This window comes from Marmota flaviventris, chromosome 10 (genome assembly GCF_047511675.1).
Source record: "Marmota flaviventris isolate mMarFla1 chromosome 10, mMarFla1.hap1, whole genome shotgun sequence".
Taxonomy (NCBI): domain Eukaryota; kingdom Metazoa; phylum Chordata; class Mammalia; order Rodentia; family Sciuridae; genus Marmota; species Marmota flaviventris.
In genome coordinates, this window is record NC_092507.1 from 37644970 (window position 1) to 37672934 (window position 27965).

General features: G+C 37.5%; 1 protein-coding gene across 1 annotated transcript; it reads right to left on the reverse strand.

Moving 5' to 3' along the window:
* Positions 1-8149: 8149 nt before the first annotated feature.
* LOC114083708 (selection and upkeep of intraepithelial T-cells protein 8-like) lies at positions 8150-27318 on the reverse strand. Its single transcript, XM_071618597.1, has 5 exons — positions 27240-27318; positions 23028-23375; positions 22428-22706; positions 21556-21666; positions 8150-8343 (listed from the first exon to the last, which is right to left on the reverse strand). The coding sequence occupies exons 1-5, from the start codon at positions 27316-27318 to the stop codon at positions 8150-8152; spliced, it is 1011 nt and encodes a 336-aa protein (XP_071474698.1).
* Between the last annotated feature and the right edge of the window lie 647 nt (positions 27319-27965).

The window sequence follows — 27965 nt, forward strand, 5'->3', positions numbered from 1 at the left end:
ATACATCTGATAAATACTTAAGTTTTATGTGCATATTGTACATTTAAGTTTATGTAATATATAAAAGGTCAGGTTATCTGATGACCATGGCTATAGGATGAGGCTTCAGTGGAGTCAGAATCCATACATCTTATCATTTATCTTAGGTCTTGTTTTGACTTGGAGATGAGGTATCCTGTCAGATCTCCTGTGTTAATGCAGGAATGTTCAGAGGTAAAATGATTAATTATGTGAGTTGTGATTTAATCAGTGGATTAATCCACTTATTCAATTAATAATTTGAAAGGACTACTATGTTGGGTGGTAACTATAGGCAGGTGGGACATGAGTAGAAGAAGTGGGTCACTGGAAATATACCCTTGACGATTATATCTTTTCCTCCTGGCTCCTTCTTCTCTCTCTTCACTTCTGAGCCTGCCATGAGCTGATATCTTTCCTTCACCATGTCTTTCCACCATGATGTTCTGCCTCACCCCAGGTCCAGAGCAATGAAGTCAGCTGGTCATGGACTGAACCTCTGAAACTATGAGGGAAAATAAACTTTTCCTCTTTTAAATTGTTCTCATCAGGTATGTTGGCCACAGTGACAGAAAGCTGACTAACAGAGTTCCTGAATCTAGTGTGCTTTTTATCTCCAGGTATTTATGGCAAAGCCCTGCCTAGTTTTTCCCGGGAGACTTGGAGTTTGTCTAAGCTCTTTCCCAGCACATAGAACAATGGGTGCCAAAATAAGCACAGAAGAATCTGGAGAGAGATTGTGGATATAGCCACCAGTGTCACCCATTCTGTGACTAAAACATTAACAATGAAATAACTTGAGGAACAATCCAGAAGTTTCTCCACTCTTCTAGCAGCATCAACCCCAGAGTAATTCTTGGGTTAGTTCTGATGTAAAAGTCTTAACATAATTTTTATTTAGTTTCCTATGAATGGTTGCACCTTGTATCCATCTCCTACCTCACATGTTTACCATGCATTTTTGGTATCCCTTCATATAAGATTTTATACCTGGTCAACTCACTTTAAAATCATCTATGAAACACTTGAGAAATACTCTGTTGTGGGGAATACCATTGGTATTTTAAAAAATTCTCCCAGATGATTGCATTTACTACTGAAGTTGAAAGCTATCTTTCTATAGTAATGCATACTTCTGACTTGCCCTTAAGATTTTTCAGGCCTTGTATGAGAGAGAGGGTAAGGGTGTTTTTTCAACTAGGTCTTTAGAAAGTAACTTAAAATCCTATTTTTCTGATGTTCTCTGAATATGGTTATGCTGTAATTATGTGTGTGGGACTGCAATGTTATGAAAATGCATGCTTCATCTTGCAAATGAAAAGTGATTTCATGTGTTGTTATCTTCACCTATCATATAAGTCAATGAGAATACATGCTTTCACTGTTTACCTAGTCAAGATGGGAAAACCTAACAAAGTAGGAGTGTTTACATCAACTTCAAAAGTTTTCTTTTCCCCCCAGAGAATTCATATAAGGCAGCATTTATAAAAGAAAAAAATATGAATGAAACATTATTCAAACTTACATTTTCTACTTATTCGAATATAATGTTATGGATTCTGCCTTTCACCAGAATATCTGAAGTGCCACAAACTTAAGAATATGGAAAAATTAGATAATCAGCAAAATTACAGCTTTACTTGATCCTTGGAGAGATTTCAGGGAAACATGCAGCCTGGGATTTCCAAGAAGATGGGATAAAAGCACTGACACACCAGGAGCAAAACACAGAAAATTAGTCACCATACAAAGTTGTGTGAAGACATCAGATAAAATTTTAATGTATAAATTAAGCCCAAATGTGAGTGTACATGAAAGAGTAATTTCTCGAATGTGTACACACACAAAAAGAGTTTGAAACCACCTGTGAGAAACCGCCTATGAACCTCACTTCGTATTCATGACAGTGATTGAAGGTAGGATGGAAAATTGGAGAAAACTTTCCTTCTTATGCAAGCCAGGAAGAGGATAGGAGCCTGCTCTGCAGGAGAGGCAAAATTTATAGTAAGAGCCTTCTCCCTTATAGGACAAAAGTACTAAGATGCAGGCAGAGAGCAGGAAACTATCATTCCCAGGACACAAATGAGGACCCATTGTTAATTAAAAAAAAAAAAAATCCCCCAGTTTCTCTAACCCTGATGGAGGATTAGAAAACTGTACTGGGCCTTGACCATTAGAACCAACTCCCAATGGAGAAAACTAATATGATTGATAAGTACTCACATCTGAGATAAACACACAAGACTGGAGCTAAATAGGACCACAGAAAACCTTCATCGTGGTGGCAAGCATCAGGTAAAAATCAATAGCAAGTTGCTACCTGCTAAAGGAAAGACAATCACAGTGGAGATCCTCTCTGATAAATGGGCTCCAGGGAGATCTTATAGACTGGTGTTAAAAATTTTGATAAAATTAAGAGAAGATTGAAGTGGAGAGGAATGAGGCAGAAATCCTGACTCCTCCACAGCACCAAAAGGAGGAACAGCTGACCAAAGGTCTGAGTTACAGAATAAATGCTCTTAAGACTCAACATTGGAGAGTCTGAGACCTACAGAGACTTGAAGTTTGGTTATCAAAGTAGAAAATAAGGACAGAGCTTCTTAACCTTGAACCCAGACTAGGTTAGGAAGTGGGGAGATGGGCAACAGAGAAAGAAAGAGGGAGAGGAAAAGCATATACACTCATTCCCTTAATAACAGCTGGAAAGAAAAGCAGGTCGAATGAAAAGACAACAGGAACAGCTAAGTCACTGAAGGAGACCAAGTAGTTTAACACATTGAGAACAAAAAGTCATTCTCGGCATGGCAGCTGTTTTGTGGAGCCCACAGGTGGCCAGACAGCCTAGAATAAATGAAAGGAATCTCTTCACCTTCAGATAGTCACAAATATAACCAGAGGGAGTACCCCTACTGTGAAATACCTCAATAATCTATCTAGAAGGATCTTGTAGAGGGAATGTTGCTAGTTGAAAGCTGCTGAAACACCACCCCCACCCCCACCCTCACCAAGAACAAGAGGAGTGGGCTAGACCTGCCCTTGGAAGTACTAGCCTAATGCATCACTCTTTATCGCCTCTATGGGAGCCTAGACAGAGACGGAGTGATCACCTGAGATTCACTGTTGTGGGAAATGAGAGCTCAGAACCAGGCTTGAAGGGAGTCTTTGTCCTTGGCAGTGCAGGGAGAAAGCATCTGTGACTCACGGCTAAAACTAGTTGAAGCTTGGACACAGGCAGGACAGCTGTTCTGTCCCAGGCACTGGAAGAAAGAAGCACCTATGGTTCACAACCTTGGGCAGTGGATGTTAGGACAGACACCGATGTTAGTCAAGAGGGATGCTTCTGCAACACAGACAGCACACAGAGAACCCATGACCACAGGTCCTGTGCTTGAAGACAGTCTCGGGCTCTATGCCACTTTGAAGAGGACTGACAGTGTGAAATGATCCATTTTGGTCATAACAATAGTCCAAAACCCTACATTCTGAGCTCCTGTATACGATAGAAACAGTGAACTGACATAGCACGACACCCTCCAAGCATCCAAGCTCATGTCCCTGGGCTGACAAATGAAAACCATCTCATGAGATGTTCGATAGGGGAGTGGTTTCTGTAGCCCAGAACCTCTGGGGAGATATGAAGCCAAAGAATGACAAATATCTTCTAAAGGTCCCAAATCCTGATGAAATCCAAACCAAGAGTCAACAAGAATTTTTGTTCCATGATTTACTATAAATAGCTCCCACATCAATTTGAATTGTATTTTTCTAATGTCTTAAAGTATTAATTGGAATAATTCTTTGTTTTCCTAACTCAGGTTTTTCAATTGCTCCTCTTAACCTCTCTTTTTCCTCTTATTACCTGTTACTGTCTCAAGTATCCCCCTCTCACATCAATCTTTTTTTTTCTTTTTACCTTGGTGTGTATTATTCTTTTCTATCTTACCTTTTCTCTTTCTTTTGCACATTTTTTTCTTCTTCCCCCTTTCAGCACTACATACTGCTTATGGCAATTTTACTACATTTAGTAATTAATTTTTCAAGTTTTTCCAGAACTGTACTACAAATTTATTCCTGGATTAGAGGAATTATGGATAACATTATTGACAAGTTTTTGGCTTTTCAAAAGGTTGAGTTGTATATGACTTTGCTCTAAAGTGATTGTAGGGAGGATTCAAAAGGGTGGGCTAGAGGGAGGCTGCATTTCCTGTCACTCCATGACCTAGGACTCAAGCAGTGGAAATAATGTTTCTCTACTAGTTATTAAAGCAACCCCAACAGCTGCTCCTGTGCAGGACCCACTGGGCTGCCACTCCTGTGTGGACCTCCATCTACCAGCATGGGGCTCCCTCTGGTCACCTCCATGTTGGGATACTGAAAACACTGCCATAGTCACCTGCACCTGGGGACATTGGACAGGGTCTGGAGACAGCCACCAGCCACAGCACTGCACATAATAGAGCTGCATCTCCAAACACGCCAAACAATGCCACCACCTGGCTCAACCCAACACCCTATCTATGAAAGCATCTGCCTCGATCTTGGGACACATTTGTCACCGACTTGGGTTATCCACCACCATCTTTAGTTGGGGCAACTTCCAGCTTGGGATACTGGCTGGGGCCTAGAAGCAATATCAAGGTATTTATAGTCCCCCAATTCCCCCCTCCTCTGCAGCCACTAATCCGGCACAGTGCTTGCAATTACATGGCTGGTCCAGAGCTCACAAAGACTGGTCCTGAAAAGCCCTATACAAAAAAGCTCTCTGTGAAAGGTGCACAAGCCCCAGAGCACAGTCCCAAAGACCTCCAGAGAAAGAGGTTCGTGATTGGGAAGTAGAAAGGGAGGGGGTGAGTGAGCTACAGATGCATTCACAGCTGAGTTCCACAAGGCCTTCAAAGAAGAACTAATACCAATACTCCTCAAATTATTCCATGAAAACAAAAAGAGGAAACACTTCCAAACTCATTCTATGAGGCCAATATCACCCTGATTCCAAAACCAGACAAAGACACTGCAGAGAAAGAAAGCTTCAAACCAATATCTCTAATGAACATAGATGCAAAAATTCTCAGTAAAACTCTGGCAAATGTATAAAAAACATATTAAAAAGATAGTGCACTAAGATCATGTGGGGTTTATCCTAGGGATGTAAAGTTGGTTCAACATACAGAAATCAATAAATCTAATTCATCACATCAATAAACTTAAAAATAAGAATTATATGATCATCTCAATAGATGCAGAAAAAGCATACACAAAATACAGCAATCCTCCATGTTCAAAACACTAGAAAAACTAGGCATAATAGGAACATATCTCAACATTGCAAAAGCTAGCTAGGCTAATCCCAAGGCCAACATTATTCTAAATGGAGAAAAATGAAAGAATTCCTTCTAAAAACTGGAGTGAGACAGGGATGCCCTCTTTCACCACTTCTATTTAACATAGTTCTTGAAACTAGCCAGGGCAATTAAACAGACAAAAGAAATTAAAGGAATACAAATAGGAAAAGAAGAACTCAAACAATCACTGTTTGCTGGTGACATGATTCTATACATAGAGGATCTACAATCCATTGGAAACTTATTTCCCAAATCCATATGTTAACAGTGTTTGGAGATAAGACCTTTGGGAAGTAATTAGAATTTGATGGGGTTGTAAGGATGGGACCCCCACGATCTCATTAGTGGAAGAAGAAGAAGAAGAAGAAGAAGAAGAAGAAGAAGAAGAAGAAGAAGAAAGGAGAAGGAGGAGGAGGAGGAGGAGGAGGAGGAGAAGGAGAAGAAGGAGAAGGAGAAGGTGGAGAAGGAGAAGAAGGAGGAGGAGGAGAAGGAGGAGGAGGAGGAGGAGGAGGAGGAGGAGGAGGAGGAGAAGAAGAAGAAGAAGAAGAAGAAGAAGAAGAAGAAGAAGAAGAAGAAGAAGAAGAAGAAGAAGAAGAAGAAGAAGAAGAAGAAAGACCAACTGTTACACTCTCTTTGTCATCACCAGGTAATGCCCTCCACCATGTGATGACAAGGCAAGAAGGCCCTCAGCAGAGGCCTTGGAACCTCCCAGCCTCCATAATTGTGAACTTAGTAAATCTCTAATTCTTTATAAGTTACCCAGTATGTGGATCCATTTATAGCAGCAGAAAACTAAGACCAAAAAAATATATAGTGTTTGAATAATTTTAAATAGAAATTAATTTCACTGATTTCCCATGTGTTTCATTTAAAGAGTCCAAAGAAGAAAACTTGGAATGGAATCACCATTTGACCCAGTCATCTTACTCCTAGGTTCATATCCAACAGACTTAAAAACTGCATTCTACAGTGACACAGCCACATCTATGTTAGCTCAATTCACAATAATTAAACTATGGAACCAACATAGATGCCCTTCAATGGGTGAATGGATAAAGAAACTGTGATATGTATTCACAATGGAATATTTGTCATCCTTAAAGAAGAATGAAATTATAGCATTTGCCCTTAAATGAATGAAATTGGGGAATATTATGCTAAGTGAAATAAACCAATCCCAAAGAACAAAAAGCAGAATGTTTTCTCTGATATCTGAATGCTAATTCACAATAAGGTTGGGGGGAGAATAGAGGTATTTTGGACTAGTCATAGGGGAGTGAAGGGAGAGGAGGGAGCATGTTGGTAGGAATGATAATAGAATGAATCAGACATTACTACCCCATGTGCATAGATGATTACATGTCCTGTGTAACTCTACATCATGTATAACCAGCAAATGAGAAGTTATACTCCATTTACGTATGATGTGTCAAAATGCACTCTACTTTCATGTATAACTAATTAGAACAAATTTTTGAAAAGAGCCAAAGGAGTTAAAACTATCCTATATTTTCACTGTCAATTCCTACAACCATAAAATCCAACTCCCCATCCTATAGAGCAGTTATCCCAGGTATAATTATGCTTTTGCTACCATAACTTAGTGTTACCTAAGACAATAGCAGAAAAGTAAAATCAGAGAAATAAATATGTTGTTTCTTGGACAGAATACCAGTCAGTTATGTTAAATGCCAACTTTCCACAAAAATCAACAGAACAATCCACTCTTCAAACAATGTTTATCAAATATACTGGTATAAGAAAGAGCCCATGTCAACAGAATCTAAGTAACATCTCAGAAGGAAGAGATAAGAGGTTTGTAGGTTTGAGGGGAGTGAATGCAGTGGTTTGTAAGTTTTCTTCTCAGGAAAATGAATATGAGCAAAGTTCATGACAATAGTTTAGATTGATGATTTTTAAAAGAATTTTAATGAGCAATTTTTTTTCTTTTGTAAGAAAGCTGTTTGTTCAAGTGAAGAATTTTCTGTCCTGAGAGGTGAGCTATTTGCTTAAATTAGTATTCAAGAACTTCTTTAATTAAGCAATATCAGTGCAGGTAGATTCAGTTCTTACTGAATTATAGTTATATAATTCTAGGTTTGTTGAGGGCCGTGAATCAAGTCAAGATGGCGCCTGGCAGTTTGCCAGGAGGAGTGGTTTGTGAGGCAACACCACAGAGCCATTAAGATGGTGGAGATTCCTTATTGGCTGATTGCTGTATCTGGATGATACTAATTGAGTCAAGCTGTGTTTAATCAGTTAGGTATACATACAGTTGTTGTTCCATAATAAAGCAGTTCCCGCTTCAACCTTCAAGCTGCTTCTCACCTCCTGGTTACTTTGCCCAGCCAGACTGTGGCAAATGGTGGCCCGTACAGGGGAACTCCGGGACACTCGGGGGTAAGAGACAAGGTAAGCTGCCCATCCCTAGAAATAGATAGGACGGGAGGAAACCTGCTCTCCCCTGAGGAAGTAGATAGGGCGAAAGGACAAATGGCCATTTCAAGAAAATGGAGAAGATTGATACAGTGTGTTTTTGTCTTGTTTTGTCTTGGTGTGTTGTATTGTCTTTGTTATGGAAATATGGGATCGGAAGTTAGTAAGAACCAAACCGAAAGGGTGTTAAGTAAATTGCTAAAGGAAGGAGGCACCCCAGTAAAACCAAGAACAGTTAGGGCATACGTTGGTAAAAGCCCAGGAACTCTAGTCAGAAAGAGGAAGAAAGTTCAGAGGAGAAAGGACTATCAGGGAAGGAGTTACAACAAAAGGCTACTACTAAACACTTTTCGTCACCAGAGGGTGCGTGAAGCGGCACGGCGCGGTGCGGCGGTCGCTGTGCAGCAAGGACTTTCCAGCCAGCGGTGGCGGCCACCGGCCCTTCCCCGCACCCCCCCATGGGGCTGCCCGGGGAGCAGGATGCTGTGGCTGGCGTCAGAGGATGCGCCCGGCACCCCTGAAGTTTGGCCATTTCCAATGCCAATAACTAATGAGTTGTCAGTTTTTCCCTATTTGCTGCAGGTGCTGCCACAGGATATCCAGAACTCCAGTTTTCAATTATGGTGATAGCATTTACCTTCAGATGCTTTGGTATTTTACAGTTTTTACCACAACTGCATCAGATTACAGTTATTATCATTAAAGTTCCTGACCCAGTGATTGTCTGGAGTCGGGGGTCTGTCTGTGTGTTTCCACAGGGAGAGCAGCAGCCGATTTGGATTCCAGAGAGACTAACTAAAGCGATTTCTACAGACCAAAAAGAAGATGATTTGGCTCAAATCTATAACAGCTGATATCCAGAGCTCCAGCTTGGCTATTCTTACATCTGTGACAATGGTTCTCCCATACCTGGAGGCTAATGAATAATGAGCACCATTAAGGCCTATTTCAAATGTAAAAAACCTTGAGGCTCACTTGTGGGAATGCCTTCAAACCCATATGCAAGTTACAGGAAGAAGGAATTACAGCTACCATCATCACAGCTCTTGCTGTTTCTGCTGCAGCTTCTTTGATAACTATCACAACAAACTGTACAAACTGTTGCATGAACATTTACTTCAAGACATATTAATGGATTCCTCTGCTTTGAGCTGCTTATAGAACTTACTTGGACTGTGTATCACTTATATGCATTATGACAACAAATTGTAATAGTACCAAGGTATCTTTGCTGACTGTGTCATCTGTGGTATAGTTTTTCCAGGGGTTTCTCACTTGGAGCAGTCAATGGCTTGGTATCGTGGCATTTTGTATCCTCCTCATTTCTGCTTGTGGCAGGTTGTTTATGGTGTTTGTGTAAAAACCACTATGGTCGTTATCCACAAGTATGGCTAAGTGTTTTGGGCCGGTAGTCAAAGATGGGTAAGATCCAATTACAATGGTACCAACCTAAGCCAGGAGACTGACGATTTGAAGTCAGACCATCCAATGATGGGTAAGGACCTAAAACAGGCATGGTCCCTAAATCACATACTTGTTGTTTAATAAAATAAAAGCGGGGAGATGTTGAGGGACGCGAATCAAGTCAAGATGGCGCCTGGTAGTTTGCCAGGAGGAGTGGTTTTTGAGGCAGCGCCACAGAGCCATTAAGATGGTGGAGATTCCTTATCGGCTGATTGCTGTATCTGGATGATGCTAATTGAGTCAAGCTGTGTGTAATCAGTTAGGTATATATACCGTTATTGTTCCGTAATAAAGCAGTTCCCGTTTCAACCTTCAAGTTGCTTGTCACCTCCTGGTTACTTTGCCCAGCCAGACTGCAGCATAGGTTCATAATAATTTCTCCCTACACAGCATGAAGTTATTCTTCCTTTTTGTTCTGACTTCTGATGTTTGTTTTTTTTCCATTTATTTAATGACATTATGTTCTACTTATGTATCATATTGCCTTTGCATATTTCATTCTGCAGTTTCCCTGAAGTCTGCCCAAAGTGGTTATGCACTTTTATCTAATCAGTATAAATCACCTGGAGCACCCTTGTTTGTTTGCTTTTATATTTTTAAGATGAGCTTCACAAATCTTTCAATTCTGAAAAAAAATGCTATGAAATCTTTAAGTGTTGCCATTTTGTCAAAGGGGAATAAAAGGAATGTCATTAGTGGCTTAACGGGAATAGGAAAGGTAATAGAATGAACTGGACATTGCTTTCCTCTGTGCGTATATAAATACAAGACCAATGTAATTCCATACCATGTACAACCAGAAGAATGGCCGCTGTAATCCGTATGTGTATAATATGTAAAACTACATTCTACTGTCATGTATAACTAATAAGAACAAATAACAAATAAAATCAGAAAAAAGGTGTTGCCACTTTGTGTATGATTATTAGTTATTTTTTGTAAATTAAATTAGAATGTGTTGTATTTCTCATACTGTTATGTGTGTATCTTCACCCCTGTTGAATATATCTTATTTTAAAATTATTTTTATTTCTTATTTTTTTAGTACTGGGGATTGAACTCAGGGCTTCACATGTTAAGCAAGGGCTCTAATAATAGCTCATTTTTGCTATTGTATTTTCCTTATATTTTCACAATTTACTATATCCTTCTGAAACTCTTCCTGATGTGATGTTTATCAACTGACTTTGTATTTAACTTATGTGATTATAAAATTCTCCTAAACACCCTCTTAAGTGTTTTTTAATCCTTATTTCCCCATCTCCCAAGAATTATCACAGCACTCTGTATTTTTTCTTTTATTACCCAAAATTTTAAACATATAAATGCATAAATGTAACATGTATAATTCATGTTCCCATCACATACTTTAAATAAATATTAACTTATTTTCAGTTTTAACTATACCTGCACCCACTTCACTGATTTCCATATTATATTAAAGCAATTCCCAAATGTTGTAATTTCATTTATAAATTTATCAGTATATCTCAATAGAGAACAAGCTTTTCTCCAATATAGCTATCATATCATAATTATAACAAAATTAATATCTCATTTTTCATTAATATGATCAAAGGTACAGATAATATGTATATTTATAATTGTCTAAAATTGTCAAAACTATATAATAGTTTATTATTTTTTAAAAATCCAAATATATAAACAGATTTTGACTGGCTGATATATTCGTCACCTTTCCATTATTATAACATGAATATGAGTTAATCAATTTATAAAGAGAAAAATTATATTTTGGCTCACATATTTGGAAGTTCCTATGTGTGATCAGAAGAACCTATTGCTTTTAGGCTTCAGGTGGGGAGGAAGTACATTATGGCTGGAGAGTGTGGTGGAGAAAAGATTTATATCTCATGGCCCAGAAACAATGGAGAAAGAGGTCCTACTAACCATTTTGAGGATATACTCTCTATGATCCAAAGACTTCCACTAGGCCTCACCTCCTAAAGCTTCTCAATAGCAACACACATGGGACCAAGCCTTACTACATGGACCTATGGTGAACATTTAAGACCCAAACTATAATATTTTTTTCCCAAGCCCCAAAGGCACATGCCCATCTCACAAGGTAGGATAGATTCAGTCCATTCCCAAGAATTCCAGAGTCTGAACTATTGCAGAATTGGTCAAAAATCTAAGTCCAAAATCTTCTCTGAGACTCAAGGCAAACTCATTTCAGAGCCCTGTAAAAGTAAAAATGAAAGTTATATACTTCTAATATACAATGGAGGAACAGAATAAACATTCCCATTCCAAAAAGGAAGAACAGGAAAAAAGGAAGGAGACCAAAGCAAGATTGAAACTCAATAAGGGAAACATTAAATCCTACAGCTCCAGGTTTGTCATTGAGGATAAACTGTGGTGGGACATGGGCAGCTTTGAAATTTCCTCCCTCCAGATAAACAAGTCCATCACCTTTAAACTCAGCCTCCCTCCAAGCCTCAAGGCATGGGCAAAATGTATCCAAACTTGCCACAGTGTGATATGCACAGCCTCTAATCCAGTTTCCAATGTAATTCCATCTGAAACTTCATCAGCATAGTCCTTGCTGCCTTCATCCCTAGAAGCATTCTGCCTTTCCGAACTGCCACCAGGATTATCTGTTAAATTCTGCTTTGATATCAGTCCTTCATTTTTCTAGCTTGCTTATTTCCATCAACTTTTTAGTTGCTGCAATCAAAATACCCAACAAGAACAGTTTTAGAGAAGGAAATGTTTATTTGGGGGCTCATGGTTTCAGAGGTCTGATTCTATATACAGCCAATTCCCTTCCTCTGGGCCTAAGGCAAGACAAAATGTTATGATATAAGAGTGTGGTGGAGGAAAGTGACTCTGCACCAAAAAGCAGCGAGAGAGAGCTCTTCTCACCATGACAAAATACAAAACCCAAAGCCTTGTCTCTACATGTTCAACACAGGCACGATTTTTACAATATGCTTTTGATCTGCTCCCAATGACCCACCTTCTCCAGCTATAGAACACATGCCTATAGTTACTATTATGGTTTGAATGTGAGGTATCCCCCAAAAGTTAATGTGTGAGATGGTGCAAAAAGGTTTAGAGGGGAAACAATTGGGTTATAAGAGCCTTAACCCAATCAGTGAAGTAATCCCATGAGAGGATTAACTGAATGGTAGATGAGGGTGGGCAGGGTGTGGCTGAGGAGGTGGGTTATTGGGGGCATGCCTTTGGGGTGTATATCTGGCAAGTGGAGTCTCTCTCTGCTTTCTTATTGCCATGTTAGCTGCTTCCCTATGCCACACTCTTCCACCATGATGTTCAGCCTCACTTGGAGCCCCGAGGAATGGAGCTGGCTGTCTATCAACTGAGACCTGTGAAACTGTGAGCCCTCAAATAAACTTTTCCTTTCCTAAAATTGTTCTAGTCAGGTCTTTTAGTGACAGCAGTGAAAAAGCTGACTAAAACAATCACTACACAGTTAATAGTTATCAGTGGATTAAAGCACTGATTAGGTTAAATTTCTCATAACCCAAACACTACCTCCCACTAATACCTTCCACTACCTCCCAATAATGCCAGGCTTTACCACAAAGAACCTTTGGTGGGGGTGGAAGAGAATTAAGATCCAAACCATAGCAGCTGATATGCATGTTTTTTGTTAATATTTTTTGGTTGTTGATGGACCTTTATTTTATTATTTATTTATATGTGGTGGTGAGAATTGAACCCAGTGCCTCACACATGCTAGGCAAGTGCTCTACCACTGAGCCACAACTCTAGACCCAGTTTATTTTTATTCATTTATTTTATGTAGTGCTGAGGTTTGAACCCAGAACCTTATACATGGTAGGCAAGTGCTCTACCACTGAGCCACAACCCAGCCCCAACAGGTAATGTTTTTTTTTTACATCTATAAAACTATAATCTCTTATCACTCTTTCTGTAATATTAAAAGTCATTAATATTCAGTGACTAGATTATGAATACATGGTAATCACTTGGTTCCCATGATGAGTTATTTCCAGTTAGCTCCCGCTCCACCCTATAAATACCAAAATCTGAGGAAATCCCTTATATAAAATCATTTAGTAATATAAATACTAAGAAGATAGTTATTATACTATATCATTTATGGACTAATGACAAAAATGTCTCTACATGTTCAACACAGGAACAATTTTAAAAATATGCTTTTGATCTGCATTTGGTTTAATCTGTGTACCTGTAGTTACAGATGGCTAGCTATATTTTCAAATTATTTTCTTCAAGTAGCTTTACTATGTAACTGTAACATGACCTTTATTTTAAATTAACATTTGAGTTCTAACTGAATTCTTTTACTTATTTCTTATATACTATTAATATATTTTTAATATTCTTATTTTTCCATTTGGGAAGAATTTTTCTCAATTTTTATAGACTTAACAGTCATAGTGCATTTTATAAATCCTTAACTATTTGTTGCTTTTATTTATGAGAAATTATTTGAAATAGGTAAAACTGTGAGCTCAAGATATTTTTCCTCTCATTATTCTATATACTTATTTTTTTCTTCTAACATCTAGTGATACACATAATATGGTCAATGTTGATTTAAGACTTGGACCTTAGGGAAAATTTATCAAGAAAACAATGGAAATTGCTTATGGCCTTATGAATCGCAGTTTTATTATAAGAGGTGCTGGGGGAATCTTATATATATGGACATGTTAACTCTCATTTATATCAGAAACAATATTTTGGAAATAAAAGGAGTCATTTCCACCTTAATACCTATCTCCTGGGATTCTCTGAACAAAAGTATAGAATAATGAGCATCCTTCAAGAAGGTTGGAGTAAAGGAGGTAAAGGACAGTCAAGTAGGATTAAATCTTAGCAATTTTTCAATGAATTAAATAAGTAAAAGGAGGTTAAGTTGATCTATTTGGGAAACAGGGTCACAAAACGTGCTTGGAGAAAACCGAATTTTATTCTTTTGGGGAGGGTGCCAGAGATAAGAGATGTCAACTCTGTCTACATGATAGGAGGAGAATGAAAAAATTGAGAAGCAGAATTAGGATTCTGTGTCTTATTAGCTGAAGGACTGGGCAAAAGAAGCTGAGTCACTCTTTTATTATAGACAGGATAGAAATAAGCTCACTCAGAGAGGGGCAGACTACAATTTATCCAAAGAATATTAACGAATAACTTCAATAAATACATTTTGAGACTTAACCTTTCATTCTCTTGGGAAATAGTTAAACCTTGGCTAAAAACAAGATATAAAGTGGGGCCTTAGAAGGCAATGTAAAATAAATTTGTACGAGAAGAAAGTCTCAGAGTCATGAGTCCTCCTGTTAACTTACTTTTTAGATTCCATATTAGGCATCCAATTAGGATAGTGAAAAATACCGCCAAAACAACTATCACAAATATTACGTCCTTCATCCAGCTATTGTACAAGGAAAAGAAAGGATCTGAAATAAAGACTGAGAAAGATGCAAAAATTAGGAAATTTGTGAGAATGTACTAGAGGGAAGGAATGTACAGGAATAACATTTAATATTACTTTACTTGTACTTAGAATTTGTCCTTTAGATTCATTGTTTTACCACTTAAAAGAGATGGATTCAATTGATCCTTGAAATAGCTACATAAAATGAATTTTAAATATTCATTTGTTACTATCCTTTTTATCATCAACTTTGAGTTTGTAAGTGGATGAAAATCTGGGGAATATTGGGATGAGTAGAATGGATTTGAGGCACATACTATAACTATATAACAACAAATTGGAAAACCTAGAAGAAATAAATAAATTAGAGGGAACACATAACCTACCAAGACTGACTCTAGCCAAACAGATCATGAATAAGTAAGCAGATTAAATCAGTAATCAGAAATGTCCCAAAAAGAGAATTTCAAGTCCAATTGGTTCACAAGTGAATTATGCCACATAGTTAAAGAATTAATACTAATCCTTCTCTTTTTTATTTATTGTTTTTAGATACACATGACAGTAGGGTGTATTTTAACATATCATAAATAGGTGGGGTGCAACCCATTCTTCTTAAATTCTCCCAAAAGATGGAAGAAAAGGGAGCACTACCAAGGTTTTTTATTGAAGCCAGCACCACCAGATATTAAAGGCAGAAAAAAATACCACACACACATAAAAAAGTTACAGGCCAATGTTACTGATGAACACATTTGCAAAAGTCCTCAATAAAAAATTGGCAAAGTAAATTCAACAGTACACTAAAACACTTTGACCAAGTAGGATTTAACCTGGGTATCAAGAATGGGTCAACATACATAAATCAATAAGTATGATATAGAGCATTAATAAAATTAATAATCATCACCACAACATCCTATTATGTGCACAAAAAGGATTTGACAAAATTCAACATCCTTTCGCAACTAAACTTGTCAACAAATTAGACATAGAAGGAACTCATTTCAAAATAAATGTGCTGAAAGAAGTAAAACTCTTTCTGTTTGCAGATGGCATGATCCAACAATATGTAGACTACACACACTCACACACCCCTTCCAACACACACACACACACACACACACACACACAATTCAGAAAATTCTTAACATAAAAACAACAATACAAAAATCAGTTACATTTCCATATACTAAGTAACTAAAAAGGAAATGAAGATAATACCACACATAGAAAAAAAACCTACAAGTAACAAGGTACTCAATGGTGAGAAATTGAAAGCTTTTTGTTTAAGAACTGAAATTAGGCAAAGATGCCATTCTTGACACTTCTATTTAGCATTTTACTGAAAGATAGTAATTCTATAGTACTTTCATGACTTTTATTTATACTAGTCCTCGTAAATGCAATAAGGCATTAAAAGAAATAAAATGCATCCAAATTGGGAAGAAAAAAATAGAATGGTGAAGGCATTCTGGGCCCTGGTCTCTCAGCTCCTCACATTTCCTCCTACAGAAATTTCAGGAGTACGAATTCACAATTAAAATAAAGATGTCCAGGGAACTTAAAATATGGTTTAGCTGCTCCATATTTTCCCCCACATTGTATATGGGTGCTTGTATTTTTAATATAAATCTATTTATTTTCTATAAATTTATTTATTTTTATTTGACACTAAGGTATAGGGCCTTTTATTCATTGGTTTCAAAAGTTCTGAGGGAAGACTTTATAATTTCAAAATACAGGTCTATGCGTGTTGTGGTCCAAAGGCCTACCTAAGAAGACGATGAAAAATGCGGCAACAGAGGACCCCCTGCTGGTGACCAGGCTAACTCTAAAATTCTCCTTTATGATTTGGAAGCAATGCTTCAAGTATCCTGCCTATACATTTCCCTTAGCCTCTAAATGATGAAAAATTGTGTCAAAATCACATTTTTTAAATATAATTATGTTACTTTATTAACTTTACTATAAATAATGACCATATTTCATAAATAATTGGTCCACAGAAGGATTTCAAAGTTTCATAAACTTCCAGAAATTGCATTCAGATTTGGGGTATATGTTAGTATTGGAACTGAAAGGAGAATATTTATATTTGACATTGTATTTTACTGTAGATTCTAAGGCCCAAATAGATAAGAAATTTTGACATAGAGTCATGTATGTACACCAACAAGTAAGTGGATCCAGAATATACCTAAAGAGTGACTAGATTCAGCCATATTTTCTGAAGCCAATATGTAGCAGATGGTGATTTGCCACCTGTACTGTTGGAAACACTGGCAACAGTGAGAGCAGCTTTTGTGCTTGACACCCAAAACAATTTCAGTGTTGCAATTTGATCCTCTGAGATGCCACCTAAACAGCAGATCCTCCTGGTGCTGATGAAAGCGTCACAAGAACTTGGCTGAACAACCCCAACAGATTTCTAGGAAAATAAGAGCAACCAAGAGAGAGTTCATCACTACTAACCCCATTTACCTCTGGTTCGGAATGGCACATACACAATAAGAAGTGTCGCAGAACAGATTATGCAAAACAAGAATTGAGCAGGCATTGAGTTCAACCCATGAAGACATTGAAGAGTAAATGGAGGTGGACGTCTATGTATATGCTCTAGAAGAGAGAGAGTTAAACATTTTTTTTATATATTTGTTGATGGATTGTATTCTTCTGTAAAGTGTTCAGTTCCTTAGCCCATTTGTTGATTGGGTTATTTGTGAGTTGTTGTGTTGTTTTTTTTTTTTTCTGTTAAGTGTTTTGAGTTCTTTATATATCCCAGAGATTAATGCTTTATCTGAGGTGCATGGGGTAAAGATATTCTCCCACTTAGAGAAATAAAAATAAAAACCATACTAAGATTTCATCTCATTCTAGTCAGAATGGCAATTATCAAGAATACAGACAATAGTGAATGTTGGTGAGGATGTGGGGAAAAAGGTACACTCATACATTGCTGATGGGACTGCAAATTAATTCAATCATTATAAGAAAGAAGTATGGAGATTCTTCAGAAAACTTGGAACAGAATCACCTTTTGACCCAGCTATTCCACTCCTTGGTTTATACCCAAATGACTTAAAATCAGCATACTACACTGATGCAACCACGTCAATGTTTGTAGCAGTTCAGTTCACAATAGCTAAACTATGGAACCAATCTAGGTGTCCTTCAATAGATGAATGGATAAATAAAATGGATAAAGAAAAAAAAAAAAAATATATATATATATATATATACATATATATATATATTCTCAAGAGAATATTACTCAGCTTTAAAGAAGAATGAAATTTATGTCATTTGTCAGTAAATGGATGGAGGTGGAGAATATCATGCTAAGCGAAATAAGCCAATCCCAAAAAAACCAAAGACCCAATATTTTCTATAATATGTAGATGCTAATTCACAATAGGGTTGAGACACTCGGGAGGAATAGGGTTAACTTATATTAGGTAGACGGGAGTGAAGGGATGAAATTGGAGGGGATATGGGGATAGGAAGAATAATAAAATGAAACAGACAATATAACTATATCATATATATATATATATATATATATATATATATATATATATATATATATATATATCTGCATGACCAATGTGATTCTACAACTGGTACAATCAGAAAAATGAGAAATTATACTCCATCTATGTATGATATATCAAAATGCATAAATACATTTTAATATCATGTATAACTAGTTAAACAATTTTTTTTTCAAAAAAGAGTTAGATTAAAAAAGAGGAATGTGGGAATCTGGGGTATCTCCACCCTGAGGACAACTGTCTGAAAAAGCAGGAGTTATTGTCCCATGCCAACTCAACGTAGGGCTTAATTAGTCTGTGAGTTTAGTTTGTGGATGCCGGCAAGTCCTAGTAAGACTAGGTGTGCAGATCTCACAGAGATAGGAGGCATCTTCTTTCCTAATTTGTACCACCGACTTCAGCTGAAAATTAACTTGGCTGGGGAAATTAGAAAGCAGACCTAGGAATCCTCATCAGATTCCTAGAGATTCTGAAGATTCAGGCTTAGAGAGGGTAGCTGTGCCAAAACTGAGCTGACTAAAAAGAAAGAATTGCCTGGGATCCACAGACTCAGGGAGCAGGAAAGGTCTGGCTTCTTAAATGATAAAAGAAACACACTTCATACCTCTTAGCTTAAATGCCCTGTCTAAGTACTCATTGCCTCTGAATTATTTATCTCTGAAACATTTAATCTTTGATTTATATCACCTTCCAGAAAAGAATGCCTCCAAAATAGTTTTGTAAAGTTTAATTATCTGAAGAGTTCACAAGTAGTTTCAGAGAACTCAAGTCTCTAAAAGACTTTCATGGGAAAAACCAAGAAGGCTGGTTTCAGAATTATAATTACACATATTGTCGTGGAAGTGATTTTGATATTCAAAGGGAATAAACTTCACACAATCACTATGAACTAGACTGTCTCATGACTCAATGACCTCCCCAAATATTAAGATGTACAACAACAGCCACGGGCAGTGGCACACACCTGTAATCCCAGGGGCTTGGAAGGCTGAGGCAGGAGGATTGCAAGTTCAAAGTCAGCCTCAGCAAAAGTGAGGCACTAAGCAACTCAGTGAGACCCTGTCTCCAAATAAAATACAAACTAGGGCTGGGGATGTGTCTTGGTGGTTGAGTGCCCATGAGTTAAATCCCCAGTATAAAAAGAAAAAGAAAAAAAAAATCTTAGAGCAAGACACACAAGATTCATTCATCACTGAAGAGTTTAATGTAGAAGTTGAATCCATTTCATTTTGATTGGACTATTTCCTTTACTTTTTTTTATTTATTTTTTTTTTAATTTTTTATTGTGGGTTGTTCAAAACATTACAAATTTCTTGACATATCATATTCCACACTTTGATTCAAGTGGGTTATGAACTCCCACCTTCACCCCATACACAGATTGCAGAATCACATCAGTTACACATCCATTGATTTACATATTGCCATACTAGTGTCTGTTGTGCTCCGCTGCCTTTCCCATCCTCCCCCCTCCCCCCTCCTTTACTTTTTAATTTGATTAAATTTCATGATTCTACCTTTTTAAACCTTTCAAATCTCTACACAGAAATCACTTCTCTTCCCCTTGTTTTCTTTCTACTCAATTTTGTTGTTTTGTAATAGGGAAGTCAGCCTCAGTGTGAGACTTAGTTCTGAAGGTCAAAGAAACTTTCCTTTGCAAATCAGAAAGTGACCCAGAGGCTTCCAGTGCTTCAGCACAAGGCACTTGCTTCTGAGACTCTTGGAATAGCTCACAGCTTCTCCACAGCCATGAGTGGGGAAAGGAAATACAATTGTATAGACAGCTGATCAGAGAACACCAAGAACCAGTGGTGGCACCTAAAATATGGCACATCCCACTGAGAGATGTGTGATCCCTGTTTGAAAGGGTTCCAGGAGGAGCAGCTGGAGCTAGATCAAGAGGGAAGACGGTGAGACATCCTCAGGCCCTGAGTGTGGATGCACCAATACTAGCTGTGAGGGAAAAGAGAGGTCCAGACCTGGTGGCTGGGAAGCTTTCCTTAACTTAAAACATCAACTTTTAGTGTCAAAAGGAGATAGTGCCTCTCACCAATGCTTATAAAGCATCTCTGGGTGGGTAAGAAGTCCTGTGGCTGGACTCCACCTTGGCATGGAAAACACAAACCTAGATGGCCTTAAACTCCTTAATTGAAGATGGAAGTCACTGTTGAACAAATCCATCCATGATAGACTTGGTTCCAGAGATGGTGACTCCCGTGCAAAGTGTTCATGGGGTGACCTTTGCACTTAGCTTTTAAGTACAAATAAAAGCTTGGGGTTCTTCCTGGAGGACAAAGCCTCTCACACAAGGATGGGGGATTGGTGTCTGGTGTGAGTGGATCATCAGGGGCTCTCCTCTAGGGTGCAGGGCCAGAGCCACCCTGTGCCCTCACAGCTCCCACTGTGACTGGCAGATGTGAGAGTATGTGGTTCATAGGTTGGTGGAATTAGAGTATTTTCTAATATTCTTTTACAAAATAATGAGGTCTTTACCAAAAATTGATGTACTTTCATTAGAAAATAATGGCATCTTTGACATTTCACATCACTTCATTTCTACTCTGAAAATTCTGGAATCACAAGACTTTCATGTGACTTCTGTGGAGAAAAGAAGCAATATTATTTTGTTTCTTTCTGTGATTTATTTTCAGCCCATGAAATGGTCTGCTAATATCTGTCCTGTTAACACTCAGGCACAGCTCTTTTTTCCACATTGCAGAAGTTACCTGATGAATTTAAGCCACCTAATATCACTGTGTAGGGAAGACTGTGCTGTGGATGTGCAGAACTGGGAGACCCACAGCACATAGGATGGAGAGACAGCCGGACACATTCAAGCTGCACATACATGATTCCTTTCATGCTTTTTTGTTGTTTGCTCTTTTTATGTTGATTTTGTCCTCCTAATTTCCCACTCTAGTAAAACAACTCTCGTAAATATTGTGAATGCTTAGAATAATAGAACTCTTACTTCTTTTTTGGAAAAAACTATGGACTGTTTCTTAAAAGGGGGAAGGACTCCTTCAATTTTCAATGTTTATTTTTTTTACTTCTTTATCACCCTCATGGGTTACAGAAATAACTATGGGTCTGAAAAGTTCAGGAGACATCTATACTAACGTCATCATCCCCCAAAGCATCCTTGTCTTGGGAAGACCATAGTTCAGAGGTGTCAAGTTCAACATTTCTAAATTGGGAAATAAGCCATGAATCTTTCCATGTGACACATGGCATTGGAAGACAAACGTCATTCACCTTTGCCTACATATGATTTAGCCATCAAGTTAAAGCCCTTAACAATTCCCCCCCTTATTGCATCAGTTACCTTTTTTGGAGTAATAGGAAAGGCACATGTACATTGACTTCAAAAGTAATATTATACATGGAACTGAAAATAAAACATTCACTCTAAGGTAGTCCTTATTAAAGAGGGCACCTGAAAGAGAGGACAGAAGTGACATATGAAGTGACATCTAAAAGCTCATTTGCCTCACTTACCACTGTGCTCCTATAATCAACCCTGATTTCTCCACAGAGAAATCTCACCTAAGGGTGCCTTTGTTGCACACAGGACACATCCTTCTACAATGACTCCAAGGAGTGAGAAATGAACAAATAACCAGGAAACCTGTGCTTTAGATCCACATTTTACTTACTCCTGGTTCTACTGATGTCCGTCAACATCTAATTATCAATAGCCAAAATAATTCCCCTTTGTTGAATTTTCAGGAATTTTTAAATAGTAGTACTCATGCTGAATATTGCATGACAAAGGTTTTTGCTGCTGCTAATCATTTAAGATTCACAAAAACCTTGAAGTATGATTATATTCATTTCTAAGATGTAAAAACACTGTAGATCAGAAAGATCAATGACATCCTTTAAGTTACTGAGCTAGAATTCTGTTAAACTTACACATCAATATTGTGAAGGTCTAATGAAATAATAAACATTAAAAGCCTTTAAAGCTGCAGTGTATGTTTCAATTGTGAATTGTCATTGTTCTTGTAATATTTTTTTTTCTAAATCCTTCTTCTTAGCATCTGACAATATCTGTATCATCAAAACCCAAAACAATGATAAAGGGTCACATTCAAAGGGTGTTTGGGAATGTAGTAAGCTACTTAACATTAACTATCCCATTAGTTTTATCTTTATGTTTCGCTGACAACCAAACCCTAAAGATGGAGCACTCACTTGCTAGGATGATACTTGTGCGCTTCTCTTCACCTGTTACAGTGCTGGAAACATAGCACATAATGCTCTCTGACCGGTTTCTGAGGAGAAGAGTCATCTTCATGTGGAACAATCTGGCTCCATCCTGGGAGTATGATTTTGATGAATATGGAACGACCTCTCCCCTGCTGTTTCTCCACTCCATTTGGGGCTGTGGAAACCACCCTCCTGAGTTACACTCCACCACGAGTCCATCACTAACAGGAACCTGGACATGAATCTGTGTCTCCAAGCCAAGTGCTGATGGAAATGAGAAAGAGCCATCACGATAGTGATTGTATTGAGGTTGGATTGGCAAGTGGAAAGGAAAAAATATCAATCATGTGATCTGCAATTTAAAATTCATGAATGAAATCCATATTTAATTTATAAATTAGACCAATTGGTCACTCTGTAATGTCTATTTACTGAAGAGTTTATTTTTGCAGTAGATATGAGTACTTATAATAACTATTTTTTTAGAATATGAAAAAAATAAGAAGCATTGAGATAATTTTCCTCATATTTCAACTTATTATGTCAAAACAGCTTTGTTAAACAATGTTCCACAAGCACACTTACCTGCCACATGTAAGTTCATGCCGGCTGCATCACTGAAGTCAGTGCCTTTAAATGAACACCTGTATGGTCCATTATCAGAAATGCTGACATTATGAATTTTGAGGGTCACTTTACCCTCCCCCATGGCCTCTTTCACAAACTCTGTGCGATTTATATATTCAGGGGCAGCTTCTCCATTTACTTCATGACCACTTCTGTATAGGTAAACAAGCTGGGAATTGTCACCCTTGAACCAGCACACCTCCATGTGCTCTGCACTTTGTGGTGGGGACAACTGGCAGCTGAGAGCAGCCTGTCCTCCTACTCTAGCCACAAAGTGCCCCTTGGGAACAGTCACCATCAGTTTCTCTGTGCAGAAGAAAGAAAACCAAAATAAGTCATAAACCAGTAATAACCCTGTTGCTAGATACTACAAGATTCTTCCCAGCAGACCTAAGCTCATCTAAATGTCCATCTCTGATCATTCTCTTCAACTTAAACCAATATTTTATTGTTTGGAAAACACAATGATACTTCATTAGACTTTCAAAAGTATATTCTTTTGGAAGATCCTGGGACATGGTGGAATAGGAAGCAACAGCAAACTGACTCCCCATCCCAATAATTATATGGGCAGCATCTATCTTGTGTAACTATTTGGAAACTCTGAAGCCTATTTACGTCTCACAACTTCCAGTAAAAGACTTGGGTGGTAAATTGTGGTTGATTTCAGTTAAATTCAACTTTTAGTCCAGCTATCTGCTCCTATCCTCAGTCCCTTGGTAGTCAGTTGTTCATGTGTTTATAAAGCAGTCTGAACATAGCTTGTGGGAGTAAGGTGGGCAAAAAAAAAAAAAAAAAAAAAAACCTTTATCTTCCAAGCATTGGGGTGACTGTGCTCTAATCTAATTACTGCTTCTGATCACAGAAGTGCAGACAATGAAGTAGTAGTAGGTCATCATGACTTCCCCTCTGGTTGCAAGCCCCCTCCTTTTCCAACCAAGGTGACATCCGGGGTATTTAAAAGCCTCTTTTCTCTTCATTTTTCTCTTTTTCTGGGGGGGTGGGGGGTGGGGGGGACAGGGGGCGTTGGTACCAGACAGTCAAGACTGGGACATTCAAAAGCAATTGGGAAGAATTATAAAGTGTAGGCACATGCCTAAAGAAAGGCACAGACTCATAAAAGACCCAAGGAAAACTTAAGCCTATACTTTAGGGTGAACCTTATCACAAAAATAATTTATAAGAAGCAAAAAGCCCAAAGCATTAAACAAATATGATTCAAAAACATGCAATTCCTTGAGGAAAGATAAAAGTGTTGAAGAAAAGTTAACAAAGCTCAAGGGACATGTGGGACATCATTTATCAGACCAACACATGATGTATTGTAGGATTTCCAGAAAGAGAACAGAGAGTGAAAAGGGAGGAGCATCTCAGATAATGTCTTTCATCAAATTTAGGAAGTTTTCAGCCATGATTGTTTCAGGAATATTTCAAAAAGAAGAAACAAAAGTGGCCCACAGGTAATTTTAAAAATGCTCAATATCATTATCCATGAGTAAAATATAAATCAAAACTACAATGAGACATCATCTCAGTCCAATTAAAATAACTGTTTTCTAAAATAAAAAATAAGTGCTAGTGAGGATGTAGAGAAAAAGGAACTCTCACACATTGCTGCTATGAATTTAAATTAGTAGAGCCATTATTGTGAACAGTATGGAAGTTATTTAAATAGAATATTGTTCAGTTATAAACATAAATAAAATTTCATCATTTTCAGCCAAATAGATGAAACTGGACATACTGTTGAGTACAATGAACCAGACACAGAAAAATACCATATGTTCTCTCTTATATCTAAAAGGTTAAAAAAAAAAAGGTTGTTTGAATGCAGAATAGTGATCAGAAGAGGTTGGGAAGGATAGGGAGCAGAAAAAGGGAGGACAGATTTGGTCAGTGCATGCTATATGCATGCATTGAAATGTTACACCGAATTGATGGTGGAATGTGATAGACATTATTATCCAAAGTACAGGGTATGAAGTCACAAATTGGTGTGAATACACTTTGAATACAACCAGACATATGAAAAAGTGTGCTCTATATGTTTAATAAGAATTGTAATGCATTCCTCTGTCATATACAAATTTTAAAAATTAATTAAAAAAGAAATGTCACACCAAATTGAATTAATGGCAGGGTCTCAGAGATATTTGTACATCCATGTTCATAGTGACATCATTCACACTTAAATGGAGAAACCCATGTGTCCGTCAATGAATGAATAAGATTTCACCAAAATTATAGTTAAATGTATAACACCCTCAAAAATACAAGAATTGCTTTATAAAACTTAAAAAAATGAGATTTTAGTATAACTTTTCAATGAGCAAATCTAGTAGAACCGGATTCCAGCAGAACCTCATTTGTCCAAGGAGAAACAACAACCTGAATAACCGCCTGACTAGACTTTCATTGCCCTATGCAAATCCACACAGAGCCCAGAAAACTCTCAGAACTGCTTTCAGTGTGTGGTGCCTTCAGTGCAGAGATGCCCTGTGGGTATGGATCTAAGAGGTAGTGTGAGAGCAAGGAGTCAGTGACAACCAGACACATCCTTGGGCGCATATGCTCCATTAACCATCTCACAGAAGTCAAACTCTTTTTTTCTCCCTCTCTATTTTCATTATAATCTCCTCCCATCTTTTCCAAGTAAATTCCTTTAGGCAATTTTGACCACAAATAACTCTGTTTAGTGTAATTTTGCATCTGCTACCATGGAGATAGTTCTTTCACTGAAGCCCATGACAGTGTTCCTCTCTCAACTTGAGGTCACAACTAGGTCATTTGATAGCTCTAAGCCATTGGTACATTCTTGATATAAAGCCTAATGATTTTTCAATATTTACAAATCATTTTTGAATCTCCAACCATAAAACACATCATTTTAGAAAGTTATTTTATTGGGCTATCTTTGTTACTTTGACCTCAAGATTTTGTTACAAAAATTGGTTATTTTTTCTAAATTTGTAATAGTATGAAAAAGTTTAAATAGAAAGAGAAGTATATATTCAATAGAGTTAATAACACAACTCCAAAACTGACCTAACAGAGTTTCTTGGGGGTAATTTATATATATATATAATTTTTAATATAAATTTATATGTATAAATATATATAAATATATAAATTTATATATAAATTTTTAAGATTTCTTTTTTATTCTTTCTTAGAATTCATATCACTCTACTTACATTATTCAACTGTTCTTAAATTTTATCTACTCTTTTTTCATTAGGCCCCATAGCATATTAATTAGAGTTGTTCTAAAGTCGTGGTCTGATAATTCCCACATCCCCATCATATCTGAATCTGGTTTGCTCTCTCTCTCTCTTCAAATTATGAATTTGCCTTTTAGTATATCTTGCAATTCTTTTGTGGAAAGCCAAATATAGTGTATGAGTAAGAGAAATTCTGGTGAAGGCTTTTAGTGATGAGGTGACAGAGTCTGGGGGGAGGAGAGGCATTCTGTGGTTCTCTGGTTAGATTTCAGTTTGGGTCAGCCTGTGCTCTTGGGCAGTGGGCTTCCTGAGTGCTTCTCTGCATGCTGCCCCCTCTTAAGTGGGACAAGATGGATAGAGGAGCCTGGAGTTAGATATTTCCTTTCCCCCAAGTTATTTAGGTTATGGAACTCCAAAAGGTTGGGCTCTGGCAAAATAGTTTCTCTTAAGGACAGTGCTTATTTAAGACAAGTATGTACCAGAATGATTACTTTTCTCTTCTTCCTACTAGAAGCACAAATAAATTTTCTCCAATCATTTACTGTAAGAACCTAGTGGAAACCCTGGAGGTAAAGGGCACAAGTGTCCTGCCTGCCCTGGGCTTCTCTAGACTCTGGCTCAGACAGGCCCACACCTAACCTCTAGCAACTGAAGAATTACAGTTCAGATTTTCCTATCCTGGTACTGATTTCCCCAGAGGTTTCTGCTTACGGATTTCTGCTCTAGTGGATTCCTGCACCTGTCTCTCCCTCCGATTTGGAGATCAGTGGTTTGCCCTGTCATCTCACTTTTCATGGATCTAAGAAGAGTTGCTGATTTTCATTTGTTTATCAGTCTTTCTCTTGATATTACAATGAAGTGTTAACTTTAAGCTCCCCCCAAAAGTTAATAGGACACTAGATTTTTTTTCTACAGCTGAGACTGATGTGGAAGAAGTAGATGTTCTTACCTGAAGTTAATGTCATCATATGCAAGAGAATCAAGCACATACAGTATCCAAAAAAGTAGGAGGATGTAGGATCCATCATATCTGGAAAAAATACTGGAATAAGGTCACAAATTGTGAGATATAATGTAGAGATTGCATGAATATATAAGATTTAATCAAGATTATAAAGAGGGATGACCTCAGACTCTTTCCTCTTACAAATCGACCTTTCTCAGTGCTCAATAAAATAACCATGTTCCCCCACATTGTTCTGATCAAGAGAGGGAATGAATATGGGAATCACAAAGGCACAGGAGCCAAAATGTGCATGATAACATAAGAAGAGTGTTTAGGGATTCATGAGTTTGAACAGCTGAAACTAAGTTTGGTTTGTTAAAAATTCTATATGTTACTTCTAACAAATGAAACAGGAAAATTTAACTAGTAAAATTTAGTGGTCAAACTTGCACTTTAAAAATACGGAAGTGGTTTTCTGATTGAGTGGCTGAGTGTTAGAACAAGCAGCACTTGCATCATTACATAAGAAACAAACTGGACAAACTGCAAATTGATGACTTTTCTCAACTCATAAGAGAAGTAATGTTAAGGGCAAATGCTTAATGTGAAGTTGGGAAAGAAAAGTGACTGCAAGATAAAACACAACTTAAGATTTGCTAACTTTGGAAAGAGTCTGAAGGATGTCACATAAACCCACAATAAGATTCACTTAGAACCTTTAAACAAATT